Source organism: Podarcis bocagei (assembly GCF_964188305.1).
Source record: "Podarcis bocagei genome assembly, chromosome: 8".
Lineage (NCBI taxonomy): Eukaryota > Metazoa > Chordata > Lepidosauria > Squamata > Lacertidae > Podarcis > Podarcis bocagei.
In genome coordinates, this window is record NC_138133.1 from 68925461 (window position 1) to 68948103 (window position 22643).

Here is a 22643-nt window from a genome sequence, read left to right on the forward strand (position 1 = left end):
CAGTTTCTACAAGAAGTCCCTCTTATCTCCAAGTCCAGGGTCCGTCCTGTTCTATATGAGGCTGTAAAGAGCAATTGGGCAGGCTGAGCAGTAGGTATCACTGTTTCTTGAACTTCATCCATCTGTTTTGACAACATAATCCTAGTGAATGGGTGGGTTGTACCCAGACCTGGTTCCGGGTCTTGAAGGCACCTCCTCATCTGCAAGACCTAAGCCCAAGTGACTGCAGCTTGACAGTCACCCTCACTCATGTGCCCACTCACCCAAGTTGGCAGGTGGCAGTGGTGACCAAGAGCAACAGTCGTGGCCCAGAGAATCAGACAGACCATTACCACTTGCTCTGTGGCTTGCTTGGGAAAGCAAACAGACTGTGCCCCTTTCCTCATGAGTTGTTGTGGTGGCTGCTCCTAACAGATGTTGCCACTCACCATTTCATTTCTTTGGGCAGGCAAAAGAAGATCAATGGCAAGGAGCAGCTGCTGCCACCGTCTGCCTTCTGCCCCTGCCTGGAAGAGAAATGTGAGGTGGTGCTATGCAGTGTGGGGAAAAGGATTGGTAGCTGTCAGGGGACTGCCATTGGAACAGGGGAGGGGGGCAGGGGAATACAGAGAGCCTCTGACGCTGCTGAGGAGCAGCTCCTTCTCCAGTGGTGAGGGAAGCCATACCTCCAGTGGAGCAGAGGGGGAAGGGGGTAGCCAGGCGAGGAGAGGGCTCAAAGATGCGACTGAGAGCCCAAGTGCCTCACCTAGCCCGGCTGGCCAGGAAACAGACATGCCATTCCCGTCACCCAGCTTGCGCAGAGGGGTGAAACGTAAGGAGGGGAGGCGGAGATTTGGGGTGTCTAAGTTCTTACGTTGGGGGAGAAACCGGAAGGGGCAGCTCCCGGAACCTGCAAGTGACTAAGACGGACATGAACTTTGGGGTTCTGCACTGTAAAACGTTTGCACCAATAAAACCTGTAACAGACAGGTCGGAGTCCTGCCTGGTTACTCGCGAGCAACCACTTCCACACCTGACAGTAGCCCTCGCTCCTGTGGCTGTAGTGGGACTTCACAGTAGCTCACAAACCACTGATTCCCATTGATGATGGCATATTCCTCCATTCTAGAAATCTCCTCCACATAGTTTTCTGATATGCAAGGGAGAAGCATTATAATCTGCCCTTCTCCCTGACATGCTAGGTATTTTTTTGCAGATGGGGAAGGGTCCAGGTGGGAGGAACCCATCATGGGAGTGACTGAAGTGGCACAGCCCACATGCAGGTTGAACGTTTGAATGAGAACTAGCACATTCTTCTGCAGTCAGTTATGCTCATACACATGCATGGTATGAGGGAGGAGAGCAAGACTGTGAATTTAAAAGCAAACTGCATGCAAATCTCAAGAATGTTTTTAATTCAGTAAGAACGCGTAATAAAGTCATAGCAGTGTCAGACCTAATTAAAATGAAAATTAATCTTTGAAGGGGAAGAACATCACTAACCAGATTGTGAAGAGGGAAAGGCAAAGTGATTTCGTATTTCTCTTACTGTAGCAATAATGAATTTGAAGTTGATCAAAAAACAAACAAACAAATAAACCCAAAGACCTCCCAGCAGTTTCTTGGTCTGGCTGTAATAATTAATGAAATGAATACTTTCTTGTTTTTAATCAGTAGCAAAGCATGTTTCATGTGTTTTAATCTCAGGCATTTCGTGTAATTTTAAAAATAGAAAATACTCATGGGAACAATAGGATAAATGCATTGATTTTTCATTCAGTTATACATTAGCTGATAAAAAATTCAGATAGGACTGCCATAGAATATATATTTTTATTAAAGTTTTACTGTGGAAATATATAGTTCCACAGGTAAGCGTAGTTTGCCTGAACATAAAATTGCAGTAGCTACATCTAAAAAAAGAGAGAGTATAATATTAAAAATATGTCAGTCGGCCCCTTTTTATTTTTCAAGTTTTATGGATATACCTTTTGAGCTGAATAGAGCTGATGTTGGCATATGAAACTAATACACAAATACTTCACTGTGTTTCGGGTTTTTACAATCGCATAACTATGGTGACCATCTGCAGCAGCTGCATTTTACGAATTATTTGCTGAAGCAAATGGCGTACAATGACAAAAAGTAGTCATCTCAGATGGACTGTTAAAACAGACAAAATAGCATTGCTTGCCTTTTATACAGAATGGCCATCTGCTGTACAGATGTTATAATAAGGAATGACTTCAGATTCAATAATTGTAGAAAATGTTCATTAAAACCTCAACAATTTGCACTTGTTTACTTGAATCTGCATAATTCTCCCATGAGACAACACAACACACTTGGTTTTTTATTTTAGTTCTCACTAGCATTGGCTTTGATCCTTTTTGATGTGCTGACTTTAATAAACATAGTCAAAAGGCGCTGTTCAGAAAACATCATGGAAAAAACTACAAAGGAACAATTATAGCAGCAGAAACTACTCTAATCCCTTACTTACGCAAGCTATTTTTAGTGAAATATGTTTTTTTACAAATTTTATTTGACAGTATTTTATAAACAGTGTAAAAGGCCTTTTTTCCAGATGAGTCTTTGTGTAAGAGATGGAAGTTGGTTTGTAATGTAAGAGGAATCTTATGTGCCGAGAACCATTTTTAAAACCCTCGCTTGGGAATGTGTTGTAGGCATGTTTCCTCCTTCGTGGAGGCAAAAACAAAAGCTTATGACCTCGACTAATGACTTTAAAAGAGTTTTGATTAACTGATAACCTTGCATTAAAATATTTCCCCCCAGATATTACTAATTAGGACCTTTTAATCAGGAATTTTAATAGCTAGGTTTTTGTCCTACTTTGTACTTTCATAATTCTGAAAAATGTGGTTTCCTTTTACTAGTTGTAAAATATATTATATTTTTTCTTTATATATTTTTTCTTTAAAAATGACAACAACGCCTTGATCCATGTAGAGAAATTCCACCCGCAGAACATGCTCTGAGGGATCCTGCTTGCAGAGCCACCGCTTGAGTCTTCTGTGTGCAGAAACTCAAGCTAGCAGAATTCCAAAACAGACACAGTGGTGACGCATGCCTTGTGGTTAGGTAGTCTGTTCTTCCACTTGGAGCTAATCACGTTTCATATTTATGTGTGAAATGTTTATAATGCTTAATGTAATAATAAAAAATAAGTGGTTTACATAAAAACAATAACATTCCTAAAAGCTAGATGAAAATAAGATTTAAAACAACACAACTGTATATTGCAAACTGAGCAATGCACAAAACAAAAAACAAAGTGTTAGAAGTTGCCCCGCTAAGCACCCTAGCATTTTGCACAGGCTGTAACTTCCAAGCTAGGTGCAAGTGGAGCTCCACAGACAGCACATTAAAGTAATCTAATCATAATGCTCCCAATGCATGGGCCACCATGGCAAGACAGTCCCTGTCCAGGAACAATCATAGTTGGTGTTGTGCACTTTGAACCACTGAGGTCACCTGAGTCCCTAGAGACAGCAATAACTGGCTATAGGAGTGTCCTCAGACTATGCACCTATAGAGGAAATACAACGCCATTCAGAGCTGGTGCACAATCCATTCCTGGACCTGGGGACTAACTACCCATCCATAGGATATTTGCCTTGTCTAGATTCAGCCCACGACTGCATCCAGGCAGCAATTTAGCACCTGCTCAGCCTCTTCTGATCCAGATGTTACTGAGCAAAAGAGTTGGAATCATCAGTATGCTGGTAACACCTCACCCCAAATCTCCTTGAGATCTCCCCCGGAGACCTCATATAGATATTAAATAAGATTGGAGTTATTTAAATAGAATTGGGTCTTGAGTTCTATACCAAGCTTTTAGAAATGTATATTCTGTTTAAAATTATTATTTAACTTTTCAATGCAAACAAGGGATATCTACGTCAAATACTGTAGATGTGTATATTGTATGGCTCCAACTTACAATGCATTAGTATTATTATCTCATTTTCTAATATTCTTCAAAACTCCTCTTATCCTTTCCCCTCAGAGGAGGGAGACCCCCCCTCCTCCACCTCCCCCCCCCAAAACCCTCTGTAATCCAACCAGCTTTACTCAGTATGCAAGCAGTAGCTTATTCTGGCAGTGATCTAACCAAAAATACCATGGCACAGCTAGGAGATGGGGCGGGCTAGTGAGGAAGAGGCCCATGACAGGCTGTGACACTGAAGCCCATAGCCCACTGGTGGGTCCTAGGCCACTTCCACTATGAGGAAAGGTTGTAGCATTTTGGAACTTTTTCCTTTTTAGTTTAGTGTAAAGGCAAGTAAGATACGTCACGATAAAAGAAAATTAAGGTGTTGCTTATAACCAGTTTGTGGTTAAAGTTAGGTGTTTGTTTATAAAAATATTTATACTGTATAAACCTTCTAAAAATGGCGGGTTGTGTTTTTTTTTTAGTTTCCTTTGGTGCACCTCAAAATTATGCAAGCAAAGCTATAAATACATTTTGCAAACAGTTAGTCCTTAAATGGTCTTGAGGTGGAAGGAAAGAGTAGTGATATATGCATTCTGCAAAGTGAAAGGATCCATTTAAAACAACAAACCTCTTTAGCCAGAAAGGACTTAAGTGCCTTGGGCTAGAGAAGGAAATGCAGTGAACTGTATAGCTGCACTTCAGAATAACATCTGTTGTGGTTTTTATTGTGTGAGATATTTTATCTTTAAATATTCAGCAACACAAACAAAAAAATAGTCTGAATTTCTTCAAAATTCTTCAAAATGTAGTGCAGTGGAAATATTTGCAAAATTTTAGAAATCAGAGCGGTTAATGATGAGTATTGAGCAGAAAACATTCTTCCCCAACTGAGAATTAACTGGTTCTCATGAGAGAACGCTACTAAGATGTTGCAATGGCCCTTGGATTCTTCAGATCTATAAGTTAGCCTAAGGAGAAATAAAACATCAAATTAATTTTGACTACCTAAAATAATATGCTAGAGTAACAATCCATTTACAGCACCCAGAAGACCTTTGTTACTTTTAGAAAGAACTGTAAACTCTTTCCAACACTTGAACAATAGGAAATGAATTCTTTGTCAGTAAAAGCCAGAGGACAAACTAAACATTTTAATGGCCACCGAGGATTGAAGTGGAAGTTCAGCCTGTAGACAGCTATACAAATCACTAACGAACCATAATGAATATTGGGTGTAGGCATCAGGGTCCTGTCAGTTTTGACACTGTGTCCCAAGTAGCTTAAACACAACACTCAAGGAAAGGTGGAGACCTCATCAGGTCTCTAACATCTGGGATTTTATTTGTCATTTTGGCATACCCTACAAGCGCAAAAGAAAGAGTAAAAGGGGATTATCCTGACAATGAAATGAGTTACTGAATCTTGTGATAATGAAAAGCAGAACAATTCTAATTCCTTTCTATAGTCCCTGAGGTAGAGGTGCGTTTATAGTTCTGCAGAACTAAATGTAGGAGGGAAGAACAGATGGCCTAAAATCCATGAAATCAGACACCACCTAATCCCAGGACTGAGTACCACTATTAATCCTGGTCAGGTTCCCTACTGTTACTTTATAATAGAGTTCAGAGTTGCTACTGATGAACTGGCATGTCCTATCTCCCCCCCAAATAAATACAAATTAACTGTAGCTTGCTGATTTTGGGAAAGAAAACACTCAAAAGATATATGCCCATTAAAACTGTAGTTCCACCTGCCAGTTCACTTAGGAAAGTGCAAAGCAGGGATGACATTCAGATGGACTGATCTTAAACTATTTTGTTCCTTTCAAAACGTTTCCCCCCTTACTGTTACATTCATAATGGATGTAATCGCATATCCTCTGAGAAAGGAACATTTTGTTTATTAAATTGATGTATGTGCTGTGCATGACATCGGTACATTGGAGTCCTGGACCTGACACATTATATTTTACTATTATAAAACTACTATCAGAATATTGTTAGCTGTAAAGTTATACTTTGCTGGAACAGCTGGGATCTAGTAAATAGAAGATGGAAGGGAGACTCCCGAGATTAGGGACACAATCTTCCAGAAACTTTTTCTGCACATGCTTTAAGAGGGGCTTGCCCTACAGAAAAATGGAAAGTGTACTTAGGAGTATTGCTACTTTAAAATGTTCTGTCTGAACACTCCCATATTGTCATTTCCTTATTTCCCAGTTGGGTAGTAATAAACTACTATACCATTTTCAAGCATAAGGTTTAATTGTTTTGAACTGCATTCTCGTAGTCATTTATTTAGTAGATCATTCTATGCATAAAATAGTAGTTGACTGAAAGTGAAAAAGTGTCCAGAATTAGGGCAGTATTTGCTGTGAACCAAGTTGCTGAAACAATAAATAAATCAAAAATTATCAAATCACTGGCTATCTTGTGATTTCCAGGCTGTTTAGCATTCAGTATTGAACATGATGTACCTGCTTAGCCTTGCTTAAATGGAGATGAGCTCATTTCATAAAGATAACCATCTTTGACTTTGCTTCTGATTCATCACTGGCCTGAACTCCACTTGAACCTTGTTAGACACAAAACAAGCAGGACTCCTGGCCCAGGCTATAAAATATAATTAAGCCCTTTTGAAAAGATGCGTAAGAGAGCATTGCTGTCTGCCCCTCAATATATATCCCACTACCGCCAGCACAGCCAATAAAGTTAAATCAAGCACTGCCTGCAATGGATTAAAGTAATAGATGTTCCTGAATTCTTTGTGTTTGAAGTACTTGAAGAAAATACATGCTCAAGCTGCCAGAGCTGCTGTAATGCAGGAGGGACATACATTAATGATGAATTCAAGGATTTGGTCTGTTCAAGGTCATTAATTTCTGTTTACCATTGGTAACACATATTGTGTTTTTACAGAGCCCACATGTGGCCATATACAATGCTGAAAAACTCTCTCGGTGAAGAATGGTTAATTGGTAATGCAGAAATATAGTACTCTTGGGGAGAATGAACCATCACAAGACTCTGTTTCACACTAATGAGAAATCCAGTAGTCTAATTCATTGTACTCGATCATTGCTAGCATTTTCACTTAACTTGATGTCTTCTGTTTCTTTGCTGATGGTGTTGGTCTGGTCATTCCATTTAGCACACAATTTCTCTTAACTGGTGTACCTGCTCAACAGCTCTGTGCTTTCATCTTTTAATATTCAAGTGTGTGAGTCTCTGCATAATCTTTTGAAACCCCATTGACCGTTTAAAATTGGACAGTGGGGGGATCCGAGAAAGAACACATCTATATGGGGACAGCGCTTCCCTTGAGCACTTGAGAGACCCTTTCAGGGAGTAAATAACTGCATCAGAAGGTCGGCGGTTCGAATCCCCGTGACAGTGTGAGCTCCCATTGCTCGGTCCCTGCTCCTGCCAACTTAGGAGTTTGAAAGCACGTCAAAGTGCAAGTCAATAAATAGGTACTGCTCCAGCGGGAAGGTAAACGGTGTTTCCGTACGCTGCTCTGGTTCGTCAGAAGCGGCTTAGTCATGCTGGCCACATGACCTGGAAGCTGTACGCCTTCTCCCTCGGCCAATAAAGCGAGATGAGCGCCGCAACCCCAGAGTCGGCCACAACTGGACCTAATGGTCAGGGGTCCCTTTACCTTTATCCCTCATTAGTTTTAAGAGCATAAGCCCATTAGAGATGTCCTGCTGGATCAGGCCAATGGCCAATGGCATCCTGTTCTTATAGTGGCCAACTATGGAAAGCCTGCAAGCAGGAATTGAACACAACAGCAATCTCCCCATGTGGTTCCCATTAACTGGGATTCACAGGCAGTGGCGGCTAGTATTAGCTGTGGAATGGGAATGAAGCAGGCTTACTTTTCGTCTTGCTTATGGACCAAAAACAAGCAGGATGTACCTTGAAGGCATTATAGATTTTGTGGAAGAATTGCAAGAGAACGAAATGGAAAGGTGAAGGGTGCTCTAAGATTCCCTCCTCCTTGCAGTATAACATACAAATATAATTATGTATGTATGTATGTATACTCAAATACCCTGGGGAAAATACAAAATACATGAACCACTGGAATTTTGCTGTTTGCAAATAGAAGACCCTTGCCCTTACTTATTTGCTCCTCTCAACTATCACTGTGCAACATGTTTTAGCATCTCATTTTCAACAAAGATAAATAAGTCAAATGGTGGTGGGCAGCCTTTGGTTTTATAGGATTTTAATAATTCAGTTTGATGTAATTGTCATGCAAATCAGCTTCTGGATAGTATCCATCCACAGACTTGCGGATTTGTCAAGTGGTCCTAAATCATTTCCAGCTGTATAAAGAATACCTGGATATTCTTTGCTAACATATGTCATCCCAGACTAATCTTTATAATGACATACAGAAGCCTCGTTGTAAAGAAGCCCGATTGTCTCTTGCTCCATCAGCACGGTGGTACATCCGAGTGCTATTATAGATCAAAGCAGAGCCTGACAATGTAAGGCTGGCAGCATTTTGTAAACATCATCCAAACCAAGTGCTTCATTTTTATTAGTCTCCTGAAGGGCTATTTTTAAAAGTCGTGAAACTGCTTGCTCCTCGTGCTAAATTATTGCGCTCCCTGAAAAGTATGCGAGGGCACAGCGAGCGGCGATGCAAGCTGAGCGTGTTAACTTCTGGATATCACAACAGTCGTTTGCGAAGATACATTGATTCAGTGAGCTGCCATATCAGGTTGAGTTGAAATTGTTGCCATGATTTAATCTGTTTAAAGGCAAGAACAAATTCTACGGTCGGTTTTTGAGGGAGGCTGGAGGAAGCTGTATAAAGTCCTTTGGGTGAGTGGGAAGGGGAATTTCACTTCATTTCATCTTTTCAAGCGGAGCTATTCAGTCATAGGAAAGTACCCTTATAAGTTCAGCTCATACTTTGTAATTCAACCAGGTGCTTAGAAATCCTAAAATAAGACTCTGGGCACAGTGATATATGTTCCATTGGTGCTTCTGCGCTTCTTCCCTTTAGGATGCAAATTCCGTTTGTCCACACATGGCAACCTATTGAGATTTCTCTGAATGTGATGCTCCACTGAAAGAAGCTTTACTAAAGCCCATGCCTTATTTCACTCACCATTATTCTTGCTGTATGTTCATAGCTGTCTGTCTTCAGCTGTTTTTAAAGTACTTACTCCGTTAACCCTCTCATGATTGCACTTTGTGTGACTTCTGACTGAATATTCCCCTTCATTAGGTGTGCTGTGATTTATATAGCAAGATTTATTTCACCTCAAAGACGGAACAGAACAGCTGAAGAAGAAAGTTATAATGTCCTTGAGGAAAATTCTGGCTCTTAGTAAGATTAAAATAAAAGAATACATTTCAAAATTGTCCTGCATCCCAGTGCTGTTCTTTTGCACAATGTAAATCATCATCGCTTGAAATTCATAGAGCCTTTTTCTTTTATAGATCATTGGGGCTTGAATGAAATTCATACCACTTGGAATGTCTCTTTATCACTATCCCACCTAATTGAAAATACAGTATATTCCAGCATTGATGCTGTTGTAGGCTTCTAGATATGCCCTTTGGTGAAAAGTATACAAGGCTTTTCTTGGATCAGGCTTTGTGGTATAATATTTTTACAGTGCCAAGCAAGCCAAGTGACAATTTCAGCTATGCCAAGGAAGCAGAATTTGCCCCGGGATCCCTTTCAGCATTAGAGGACAGTTTGGGAACATCACAAGGGATTGTGGGCACACCCATCTAATCACACGTGTTGATGTTTAGGGCAGTAGAAAAATTTTGGGGTGGTTCTGTGGCTCAACAGTGATTTAAATAATAGGTAATAGGCCTCTGTTTTTATGGCCCACTCCCATTTATGTTTAGTGATGGTAGGACTTGGTTAACCAGGATCCCTGGATAGCCATAGCTGCATTTATTACAAGCAGTGAAACTAACTTTGGAGATGTTAGCTCAGTGAAAGGGTGCTTGGGTTCCATTACGTAATTCTGCATTGCAAAAAATGCTTCTGGTCCTCAGAAATAAACCTTTCAGAAGTAGATGTGGACCAAAAGGGGCTGAAGAGGAAGGTCCTTGTCTCTGGAACATTGCATTGCTCTTATCTTAGTAGCTTTCTGCTATTAGCTAAAGACACATGCAGGTTGCATCTTGATATTAAAGGGTTGCATGTTCATGGGCAACAGCCGAACGACCTGGTAACAATTTTGTTGCAATGAGTACTGCACATAGGGAAGGAAATGGGGGTAATTTCCCTCTCTCATTTCTCTTTCTTCAGATACCTCATTAGAGTCCTAATGAGATCTTAAAAGGGGAAGTACTGAGGAAGGAAGCTTTATTAGAAGCAAGGAACAAACGATATATGTATCCCTTTGTGACATGATTTTAAGAGGGCAATGGCATAGAAGAGCAGGGGCGTGAGGGAGCATACCTCCAGTACTATTTTCATTGCAGGAGTGATTATGTCACTTGCAGGAGCACTAGTTGCCAGTGCTGAAAACTTGTGAGTTTCATTCATTTACCCGGCAAAAGCCTCTTCCGCGCTATTTTAAAAGACCAAAAGGTTTATTGGTTCTTTACTTTTAGAAAGTAGCATTTTTAGTCCCTCTTTGGTGGTGCAGTCATGGAAGTTGTCACCATGAGCTCCTGCACTTCAAAATTTTCCACTAGCCCAGTGTGCGGAGAAATCCATTCAGGTGAGAGTGACTAGGCAGCAATAGGTTGGCATAATAGAATTCTCACCTGCTGCCTGCTTCCTTCCCTGAACATGCATAGTCAAAAGCTGCTTCCAAATCTTTTTTATGACAGAGGACCTGAGTGAGTCAGGCATGTACTGCGCTTGTGCACAGTTGTGTTTTAGCTGTGGGTAGAGGAAGGTAGCTTCCATTGCATTTCCTACTATTTTTATTTATATCAACCTCTTACACGTTGGTGATGCTGTTTTCCCTGCACGAGAATTGGTACTCACACCTGTACAGCGGAGGGATGATCACACTGGCCAATGGTCAGTTAGAGCAGTGTTTCCCAACCTTTTTTGGGCAAAGGCACACTTGTTTGATGAAAAAAATCTCGAGGCACACCACCATTACAGCCCCGTGACGTCAGCGCGCAGCGTCACGCCGGGAGGGACGCACGAAAGTGTAAGTTTCAATTTTTTTTCCTCCCCCTTGCCGGGGAACCTCCAAGCTTTGGGGGTGGGGGGGAGGAGGCAGCAAAGCGAGGCAGGAAGGAGAGCGCGGCTTGGCTGGGTGAGCTTTGGCAGGGGCAGGGAATGAGAGCCGCGAGGCGGGCGCTGCGGACGGAGGCGCTGCCCGCCGAGCTCGCAGGCAGCCAGGCAGGCAGACAGCGAGAGCCCCGCGCTGGGCGGCCTCTCCTCGCCGCCGCCGCCCCGCCTCTCGCCGCCCGATTCGACCGCCTCCCTCCAGGCAACATCTCGCGGCACACTAGTGTGCCGCGGAACAGTGGTTGGGAAACACTGAGTTAGAGTATAGGGCAACTTCTTGTGTTATGTGAACCTGTGGTCCACTCTGGGTCTCTTAACTGCAGTTTAAGAGAAGTCCCCTATTTGGATTGCACTGTCTCTGTGAGGAGTGTGAATCTGGTGCCTGTGTGGCTTTGCTTTGGCATGTGTGCCATTTTGTAATCCATGTACAGATGTTCTTTGACAGAGGCACCTGAGCAACACTTGGTTTGGGGCCTGAGATTTTTCCATTCTTGCTATCAAATTCAATAAAAGCTTTGTGCAAATATTCATTGCCAAAAAATAAAAAAAATGGCTTGTGCACATTATTGTTCTGTAACATAAACCTTATTCTTAAGGAGCAATAACTCAATACATTTATGAAATTATTCTTGGCATGATAGTTACATTTGGAAATTTACATTAAGGAAGCAGACCCATTTTTCCTAATTTCTAAAAAAGATTCATAAGCAAATCCCTCTGCTTCTTCCTCCCCCAGCACATATTTGACACAGGTGTGTCTACATTATACATGGGATAGAGTTTTGACCTATTAGAGTTCATTTTTTTAGCAGACATTTGAAAATCCCATTCTCTAAAACAGCTGTCTGTTGTAGGCCCTAGGTGTTTTCTTAATCTTTCATCTTTTATAAATATTAAATTACGTTAGAAAAATAAGCCTTAAGCGTTAAAAATTAAGTATGCCGAAATTTAATATTCACAACGATAATTCAAAATATGAATAGCAAACTTGGTAGTGGAGGGGAAGACTCCCTGATCCTTAAGTCCAGTGTTACACAATTTAATCTCCTGAAGTGTGGATGGATGGATGGGTGGGTGGGAAATAGGTGCAGGATTTCAAACTACAATAGAAGTATATGGAATTATAGGCAATCTTTTGCTCAGATAAAATAATTTTGGGACATTATATCTAGCAGTGTAATCACTTCAAGATGTTATAAACATTAACTTCAAATAGAATAGTTATGTTACTTTTTTACATATAGCAATTTATTTTGATAAAAATAGCAAAAGTGGCAAAATATATTCAGTGAAGAGAAGGTAGAGAATAGTCTATTAGCTTATGTAAATTGTATGCAACTGTGCGTTTTCTTTCTTTCTTTCTTTCTTTCTTTCTTTCTTTCTTTCTTTCTTTCTTTCTTTCTTTCTTTCTTTCTTGGCAATGTGAAAGTGCCTGGGTAATGAAAGCATTCGTTTTAATGTTGATGGCTATGTAGAAATTGGGAGGAACTCTGGTTAAGAATTTGAAGATATGGTTTGTTGAAAGAAGCCAGGATCATGCTATTGTTTGCGATCCTGGTTGTTACTGAAGTTAGTAAACACATGGTTTAAATGAAGCTGAGTTTGCTCCAGTTTGTTTTAAAACTGGAAGTTGCTGCACTGGAGGCAGAGAGCAAGGAGCATTTGAGCCTTCTTCTTACCTTCTTGCTTGTTCACGTTTCTGGAAGAGGAATAAGAACTTGAATTCATATTATTGTTCTAAGGTACTTTAATCACCGAGTAATAATTTACAGAACAATCCACATTGCAGCTGCTGCCCAGCAATGTGTGATGAAGCAGCAGAGCCGCCATCACATCTGTAGCCCAGAAAGAAGATATGGGGCAGGCAGATTGCTGTGACAGCCTAGTTTGGGCCCAGTGCCATCAAATGACAGCCGTGGGGTTGGCTTGGGATCCAGTGGGATCCTAGAACAAAGCTTTGTACAGCTTGTGGTTTGTCTAGAGTGAAACAAATGGCAAGCCTGGCTTCAGATATAAGATAAAGTCAAACCATGGCTTTGCTCCGGGTAGTTGCAGCAACAGTAGAGCAGGGGGGAAGCTAAGTGGCTGAGAATTTACTTTGAGTACCCACACTCTCCTGCTCTCATGTTTAACCATGGTTTTGGCTTAGTGTTGTTACATGTGAACTGGCCTCTGTCTTTCAAACTGTAGCGTTATGCATTGTATTAACAATTTGGCAGACAAAATCACATTTCTAAAGCTCCCTCTCAGCTGGAAAGGCTGAATCCTTAGCGCTTTCTAGTCACAGTTCAAGGACATACAGTAGATGACTTGAGTATGTAAGTGCCTGAAAAACCTTTCAAGATAAGTGAAGTGGTTTTGCCGCAGAATCGTTTACATTTGATGCCTATTTTTTTCTCCAGTCAAGTAATATTTTCATAAATATTACACTTGGGTTTTTAAATATACAGAATGAGAAGTTCTCTTTGTAAGTTGCCTTGTGTTTTCATATAATATGAATTAGTTGCTCATGGAATAAAACAAATGGTAAAAATTACTGTTTTATGCACAGCTATGGATGGACCTGCACTGGTACCTCGGTTTATGAACTTAATCCATTCTGGAAGTCTGTTCTTAAACCGAAACTGTTCTTAAACCGAGGCACTCTCTCCCTAATGAGGCCTCCCGCTGCCGGTGCCCTTCCACTGTTCAGATTCCATTCTTAGACCAAGGTAAAGTTCTCAAACCAGGACACTACTTCCGGTTTTGTGGAGTTTGTAAACCAAATCGTTCGTAAACAGGACTGTTCTTAAACCAAGGTACCACTGTATATTGACCTTTCTTTCTATGAAGGAAAATGATACCAATGTATTTAAGAAATGGGTTTGTACACACAATGAACTATAATGATATTTTTTTTGTCCATTTGAACATTAGGAATAATTAATGGATCGTCATTTATGCTTGACATCAGTGATGTCCTAATTAAGACAAGTGTCCAAGAAAAAAGCAGAACTCTGGTTGGACCTGTTTGCTGCTCTGTCGCTGTAGAAGCCAAATGGTGTAAACACAGTGGTAATCCTGGTCCAGAGCTGTCAGTTCCAAAAGTCTATGTTGATGTGAGAGGTGGACTGATGCAGGTTTGTATATGGATCATGTTGAGTAATTCTTATTTGTTTAACTATGAGCAGTGTTAAGTTGAGGAGCATGAAGAACCCCCCCCCCAGATTACAAAACATTTTAAACCATGTGTATCCCCCCTCAGTGTGTGTGTGTGTGTGTGTGTGAGAGAGAGAGAGAGAGAGAGAGAGAGAAAACTGACATTCAGCTTTGAATGCCCCTTAGGAAGTATCCAATTGCTAGCAAAACCCTCTTCAGCACTCTCTGCTATGCAAGCATGATCCTGGTTTGCAGCTCTGATAAGTAAACACCAGTCATAGCAATATTGGAAACATTCACAGGAATCACTTCGTAGCGTTGATTGTGATAGGTTTTTAATATTCATTTTACAAAACCTCCCCAACTTGAAAAGAACCCAACATTTAGTGACTAAACATGGCAGATGTTCCAGAGCCTAGTTGCTGCCTGTCTGTTGTTAAAAAGTGCCAACCACCAGAAGCAGACGTTCCATTGATCTTAAGAGCCTCCTGGTATCTGGCATTTGATAGAACCACAGGTCAGTCTCCAGAGAAAAGGGGCAGGAGCTGCAGAGGGGCAGAGGCTGGGTGTTGGTAAAGACATCAACCCACAGAAGCAGCCCTTTGAGGGAGATTACATGACCTATTTGCTCAAACACTTTCTGCAACCTGTAGCTACCTTAGGTATTTTGGGAGAGAGGAGGAGGAACACGAAGACTATCAGTTGCTAGACAGCGGCCTAGTTTCTACCACATGCTCAAGCAAACCTTGGCTTAGCAGGACTGTGCAAGTATGCTGCCTCCTGCCTTGCTCTTCACTGGTCCTTTCAACTGCTGCCAAGTTGGGACTTGTGCTTATGCTCTCAACGCCACTAACCACAAGATGCAGCCAAGTGAAGAGAGAGTTTTGCCACGGGCCTCAGTTTGAATGTCACTGCTGTGGGGAGAAAAGCATGGGGTAGAATTGGTGTAATGTGGCAGCTAAGACACTGAGCCTGGAAGTCTCCTGTTCAATTCTGACCTCAGCCATGTATTCTTAAGGGGACCTCACGCTCTGCTGCCTCATTCCTTTGCTATATTGGGGGTAAAAGTGACTTCCTTTGCAAGATTGTTGGTGTGTGGGTTGTTTGTTTCTTTATATAGCGCCATCTGTTGTAGATGGTGCTTTACAAAGAATGAGAAAGCAAATCCACGTGCCAATGAGTTTACAGTCTAAAAATAGACATGAGAAATAAACAGACCCCTGTTGACCCCCAATAGCTGATTTTTCAGAGGCCTGCTCCCTATGAACCTGGAGGCAGCATATAGTCATCATGGCATATAGCCATGGGATGCAGAGTAAAAGAGAAGTAGTATGTATGATTTGCTGGGATTTATTATACACGGTATGACTGATGTAAGGATTACAGAAAGAATTTACGTGATGAGCTTTGAACACTAGAAAAGTCATTACATTTCTGTAATGCCTTCTGTCCTCTTGCTCCTCATCTTTAGAGTTCCTTCGAAGCAAATTGCAGGTGCTAGTTTTAGCAACTGTATATGACCTTGATAAATTGGGCATGTTCTCTGTCTCATATGGAAGCCACGTTTACAGCAGGTTTTCTTATTACACCACCCTAATTCCCACAGGCATCTGGGCGGCCACTGTCAGAACAGGGTGCTGGACCAGAAAGACCTTTGGCCTGATCCAGCAGCCTCTTCTTAAATTCTTAATCTTATTCCTTTCAATTTCCTTTTCTTACCCACCATTTCTAAAAAGTGGCCAATGACAGCAACCATACCCCTAGGCCAGACCCCACTATCCTCCTGTAGATTTACCTGTGCAATCTAAGCCACATAGTGTCATGTACAGAGCAGGGGTGCCTACTTGAATAATATATTTCACAAAACAGCAGAGGTATTACTACTATGGTGTACGTTTTCCTGAATTCCCCAACATCCCATCTTCTTCCTTTTTTGTACATAGCAGAGGATCAGCTTGCCCCTACTCACCTTCCCCAAACATATACTATAAGGAAGATCCCAGTGTCTTCTCTGTATCTGTATTCCATTAAGTTGATTGACAAAAGGCTATGCCTATTTTATTTTTCTTCTTCTCTGGGGGTTCTCTGGTTAATTTTAAAGGGTATTACATCCCATCATAGACCTCTGTCTCTCTTTACTTGACCTCTGCTTTGTGCAGAGGAGCAAAGCCAAGAATCCTGTCTTTTCTGCTTGCTACTACTGGAGGGTATAAGTTTTATTTTTCTTTGATTTAAGGAAGTTCACTGTGAGCTGTCATAAGAAACCCTGCTGCTAGTTCCTTGCACTCAAAATCTTTGCCACTATAAATAGCTTCTGCTTTTTTAAATATTTCAGGGCCAGGGTCTAAACTTCTAAACCCTTCAAGATGCTCGAGCCTGTTTATCTGATAAGTCTGGAGAATTCCTAGAATAAACTTGCTAGCAATTAAGCTGGCTTCATGAATGGCTGAACACAAAGTGCTTAAATGTTGCTAAATTTAGCTTTCTTTTTATAAGGTTTTCTGGGGACAAGAGCATTTGAACTGCTTACTTCTTCTGCATGAACTTCTGCAAAGTTACCTTGTCCAAGAAGGCAAGATGCATGGGCAGAGCACCAATCAAGCACATTTGGTGCAGAGTCCTACAGACAGGAGCCAGAGTTCTAAAACAGAGCATACGTCAGACGATCTGCGAACAGGCCTGTTTCAATACATACAAGATACAGGTACAAATAGCATTTTGAAAACGCACATCAATAACAAAAATAATTTCAGTAGTAGGCTATTAAGGATCACTTTCCTTTAACAGCATTTTTTTTGTAATTAAAGACGCATCTGGTAGAAAACTACCTTTTGATTTCTTTCCATTTTACTATGACCTTTTAAAACTTAGGGAAACTGCTTTTTTTATTTTCCTTCTGTTTGATCCTAAGAGATTTGTTTTTAACTGTTTTGGTCTCGTAAACCAGCATGCTCCCTTTTTAGAAATTATATAACCAATTACGGCTTTCCCCCTCCTAATTTGATAGATGCACAGAAACTACCCAGTGCCTATGAAGTTGTGTTTTACAATGAAACAGAGGATAACCCAGGAATGATGTTATGGAGATACCCAGAACCCAGAGTGCTCACGCTTGTGAGAATCACTCCTGTTCCCTTTAACACCACTGAAGATCCTGATATCAGTACTGCAGACCTGGGAGATGTTCTTCAGGTGGGTAGGGTTTTTGTTATTTTGGAAAGTATATTTTCACAGTGCTGGTGGGAGGTCATTTATTATATATATTTTAACACATCTCTGGTTTATAAGGGTACAAGGGACTTAGGATGAGTGAAACTGTTGATTCTCGATTGCTTAAAGTTTGCTTTGAGCTTTTGATTTGAATAGACTAGAGAAAATAATAAGAAAAACTCTAGCTCTCTACAGACATGATGTTACAGGGATCACATACTTCCCACCCCATGGCCTGGACCAGATTTGTTATTCAACCTGCTTACAATTAACCTAGAGACAATCCTAAACACCTGTGCAGAATCCAGGATTAAAGCCTGAGTTCCAAAGAGGTGCTTGCTAACAAATATTAGTGTATTTATTTCATCTGTTCGTACATATGAAATATTTCCATGGAGTTTGGAGGTCCACATAGATCCACCGTTGTCACTCTGTTTAGGGTCTTTTGAGGCCATCAGCCTATCTAGACAGGAAAAACCTGGCTGCAGTAATCTATGCTCTGGAAAACTCATGAATGGGTTAGTGCAAGACTGTTTGGAAACTGCAGCTAGTGCAGAATGCAGCTGCTGATTGTTGCAGACTTGAAGCAGGCTAATCATATAACATCAATTCTGCCACAGCTTCACGGGCTACTTGTATGTTTCCAAACCAAGTCAAAGCCCTAAGCTTTGGAAACCAATTCTAAGCCCTAATATATTGGAGCCCAGTATCTTTTGGAGCCTCTCTTTCTCATGAGCCTACTTGGACCCTTTGGTCTTTCTCTGAGGCCCACCTCCAAATGCCCCCTCTGAGGAAGATTCACTGGATGACAAGGGCTTTTTCAGTTGTGGAAAGCTCTTCGCAGTGAGGTTCACTTAGCACTATCATTAACATCCTTTCGGCATCAGGTAGAAATATATCTCTTCTCCCAGGCATTTGATGGATTACTATGTTTTTGTTGCTGTTTTATTGAGTCTGTTCTGTGAGCTGGCATCTGTCTGTCTTCAGAGAAAATGGAGTGCGCCTCTGGGGGTGTGGTCAAGCAGCACTGAAGTTGCCTCCCCAGGGCAAGCCCGGGCCGTGTGTATAGTGGTCTTGGGCTGCCCAGACAACAAAGTTCTTGTATGGCTTTTATTGTAGAGTATTGTTTTTTTTTTCTTTTATGTTATGCTTTATTCTCTTACAATTTTGTAAGTCACTTAGAGACTCATTGTAAGTCACTTAGAGCATCAAACAACTGATAAATTGAAATAGTAATCACAATAGTAGCCTTTCCTGAGAGGTCCAGGGTTGTCCCCATTTCAGCAAGGACAAAGAAGCCCATGCTCCTCCAGTATTAGGTGGGCTGTCTTAGCAAGAAGCAAGGAACTGCTATGGAAAATATCCGTTTTTATTTCTTCTCACACAGGCAACTCCATGTATGACATGGCTGGACCCAGATTTGGGGGGGTGTCTGTTCAGAATGTTGCAAATGAAATATAAAAAACAGTAACCATTTTTAAATTGATTTAGTTTGTTGTCCAATGTAGGTTTAACATTAAAGTTGCAAGCTTAGGCTGCAACTTAGTCACATGACATGTAAATTGCTTTTGTTGGTCCCAAGTCAGTTCTCTCCAGCTAGACTATCTTTGAGTTTTTATATTTGAAGTGGCATGAACTTTTTCTCCCTTTATTTGGGACTGTTCATTTAACAAATGTCAGGGACGCTTTGATTTAGCCAGATTTCATCAATTCGAAAAAGTGTCTGTTAGGAAGAAGAAGAAAAAAGCAAACCATTATATGGTTATCAGAAGAACATAAGAGTTTTGCTGAGACTCAGTAGAGGGAAAACCTAGTTAATCAGCCCAAACTGGAAGTAAATGCAAGAATCCAGCAATATTTGTTTTCTTTTTTATGTTTGATTCCAGCAATATGTATAATACAGAAGAGTAGGGTGGTTCCTTACCTTGAAGAGCTTAAGGTCTAAAATTCAACACAGGGGAATCTAGAGGAAGGGGAAGGGGAAAGGAAATTTGGTAAACAAAAGTTAACTGTGTCAGAGCTATAAAATAAAGAGTTTGGATCCCAATGTGGTTTTGCATGAGCAGAAAATGATATACCATTCCCCACCTTCCCACAGTATAAATCCATGCTGTTTTGAAAGGTTACCTGATCTCAAGTGGTTTGAGGGGGGCAGTGTAGAATGGAAAGCCCCACTGGATCTTCGGGTCCAACCAAATATGTGCTACATTTCATTATATGTATCACTGGAATTTTTAGGTTTAAATGAATGGATCACATTTAAGGCAGATTTATTGTCTAAGTGCATCAATAAGCCTGTGCTTGTCTAAAGTATTCTTGCACTAAGAGTTTATGAGTTCGGTATTTTCAACACTATGTTACCCTATAAATAGACCGCTTTTTAAATACTTAGTTGCTCCTTTAAACAGTGGCTAAAGGAAGTATGGGCTTTAGAGCAATTGGCTTGAGATTTACTATAAGTCATAACTTCAGGAAATATTTGACATGGCAGTCAACAGGAAACTAATTATGATCAACGTCAAAGGCATTAATTTTTCCTTTAAACAGAAAATACCTCATATTTGGCTGATTCCATTTCCTTTTTGTTTTGCATTCCCCATTGAGACTGCAAGGTTGAGCTGGCATTTGAGAGGCTGGGAAAAGGGCTTTTTGGAAAACCACAATTTTTACTGATGTTTGACTCATTTCTCAAATTTCAGAAGCAAGTATTTGGGAAATCCAAATAATTTGGGCATGACAAGGTAGTGAGTTAAGTTCATAGCATTAGCAAGGGAAGATACAAAAGTTCTGTCACAATTATCGACAGCAAAGAGTAACACTAGCCTATTCTAAATGCTAGTTACAGTGGTACCTCGGGTTACATACGCTTCAGGTTACATACGCTTCAGGTTACAGACTCCGCTAACCCAGAAATAGTGCTTCAGGTTAAGAACTTTGCTTCAGGATGAGAACAGAAATTGTGCTCCAGATTTTTTTGACTATGTAATCTCTTTCTCTTGGCATTTTAATTGGTAAATAAAATGACCACAGCTTCTTATAAGTAAATGAAATGAACACAGCTTTTTCAATCTTAAGGGTGTGATCCCATCGCCTTTGGGTGGGCATCTCAGGGACCACAGAATATATCAGGTCTCCCTCTTCAGTATCCAAGAAGGAGCTCTGGTGTCACCTTAAAAACCTCCTAACACCCCAGCACAACTGCTGTCAGATCTCCAGTGTCACTGGGCCCCCGAAGGGGGTACTCTGTGGGAAGAGTAAGAATTGCTTGGATCCAAGACCTTCTCAGTCCCCCAATGCCCCCCCAGACAGTAATTTCACTCCTACAGTACAGTGGTGCCTCGCAAGACGAAAATAAACTGTTCCGCGAGTCTCTTCGTCTAGCGGTTTTTTCGTCTTGCGAAGCAACCCTATTAGCGGATTAGCGCTATTAGCGGTTTAGCGGCTATTAAAGGCTTAGCGGCTAAAAGGCTATTAGCGGATTAGCGGCTTAGAAAAAGGGGGGAGCAAAAAAAAATCGCAAGACTCGCAAGACGTTTTCGTCTTGCGAAGCAAACCCATAGGGAAATTCGTCTTGCGAAGCGCATCGAAAAACGGAAAACCCTTTCGTCTAGCAGGTTTTTCGTCTTGCGAGGCATTCGTCTTGCGGGGCACCACTGTATTGTTCCCAGTGGGGGTGGGGATGGTAAGAGTGAACTCCAAGCTCAGCAGAGCTTAGGGTATGGATGTTAAAACTGCCTTCATTTCTCACCAACATAACCACCTTAGGACTGCGGACTAAGTTCTGTCTGCTGCAAGGTTCCCAACCCCTGATGTCCGAACATCAAGATGTTTTCTTAGATGAATTTGTAATTTTTTTCCCATACAGTGGCGCCTTGCAAGACGAAATTAATCCGTTCCGCGAGTCTCTTCGTCTTGCGGTTTTTTCGTCTTGCGAAGCACGGCTATTAGCGGCTTAGCGGCTATTAACGGCTTAGCGGCTTAGGGGCTTTAAGAAAAAGGAAACAAACTCGCAAGAACTCGCAAGACGTTTCGTCTTGCGAAGCAAGCCCATAGGGAAATTCGTCTTGCGGAATGACTCAAAAAACGGAAAACTCTTTCGTCTTGCGCGTTTTTCGTCTTGCGAGGCATTCGTCTTGCGAGATACCACTGTACATGGAGATGGAATGCAGGCAGTATTTGTATGTCTGTGGGAGCTCTCAAGCTTGCAAGCAACTGCCGCATCGGAGTATCTGCCAATGATAATTAGAGCTATGTGCTTGAAGCCCCTGTGGTTATATCCTGAATGCTATCATTTTAGCCTCAAAGTGCTAAAATTATAATTTAGCAGCACTGTTATTGCTGGGTGCAATCCCAGAACCACTAGTTAAAGGATCTCTGGTAGCAGGACTGGGAAAGAGGGAACTCTTGCCTGATATGCTGGAGAACTGCTGCCTGTCAGAGGACTAGGCTAGATGGAGCAATGGACTGATTTGTTATAGAGCAATTTATAGAGATAGAGATAGAGATAAAATATCCATACAGAGAGTCCAAAAAGCACTATAGTGGTACCTCGGGTTACATACACTTCAGGTTACAGACGCTTCAGGTTACAGACTCCACGAACCCAGAAATATTACCTTGGGTTAAGAACTTTGCTTCAGGATGAGAACAGAAATCGTGCTCCGGCGGCGCGGCAGTAGCAGGAGGCCCCATTAGCTAAAGTGGTGCTTCAGGTTAAGAACAATTTCAGGTTAAGAACGGATCTCCGGAACGAATTAAGTACTTAACCCGAGGTACCACTGTACTGCTGTCTGACCTCAATCCATTATGTATCGATTTGTCTTTCTTATTTGTTTGCACAGCATGTGATGTTCTCTTCCCCAAAGTTAGTTGAGAGCTAAATAAACATGCAAATGCCTACTAGCATGTTGAATCTACATTTCAAGGTGATATGTAGAGTACCTATGAAAGCAGTTCAGTATGAGATGTGCTTCCATAGCTCTGTATGATACATAGCTCTGCATCCATCAGTTGCAAAGCCAAGCAGTACATATTAAGAGCAGAATATTTGTACAACGCCTTTCTGTCTGTCTTTGCAGTCAAACTTTTAAGTGACCTCCAAGGGTATTTGTACAACAAAAGACAG

General features: G+C 41.3%; 1 protein-coding gene across 6 annotated transcripts in view; it reads left to right on the forward strand.

The window, feature by feature from the left end:
* Positions 1 to 22643, forward strand: part of VPS13B (vacuolar protein sorting 13 homolog B) — a 368719-nt gene that overhangs the window by 266347 nt on the left and 79729 nt on the right. For all 6 annotated transcript variants that reach the window (XR_014010614.1, XM_081204225.1, XM_081204222.1 and 3 more), the window contains exons 37-39: positions 14087 to 14289; positions 16805 to 17012; positions 17316 to 17500. Coding sequence is in view for 5 of the 6 variants with exons in the window: in XM_081204225.1 (XP_081060351.1) it covers positions 14087 to 14289; positions 16805 to 17012; positions 17316 to 17500 (596 nt within the window). In the remaining variant the exon portion in view is untranslated. The remainder of the gene's footprint in view (positions 1 to 14086; positions 14290 to 16804; positions 17013 to 17315; positions 17501 to 22643) is intronic.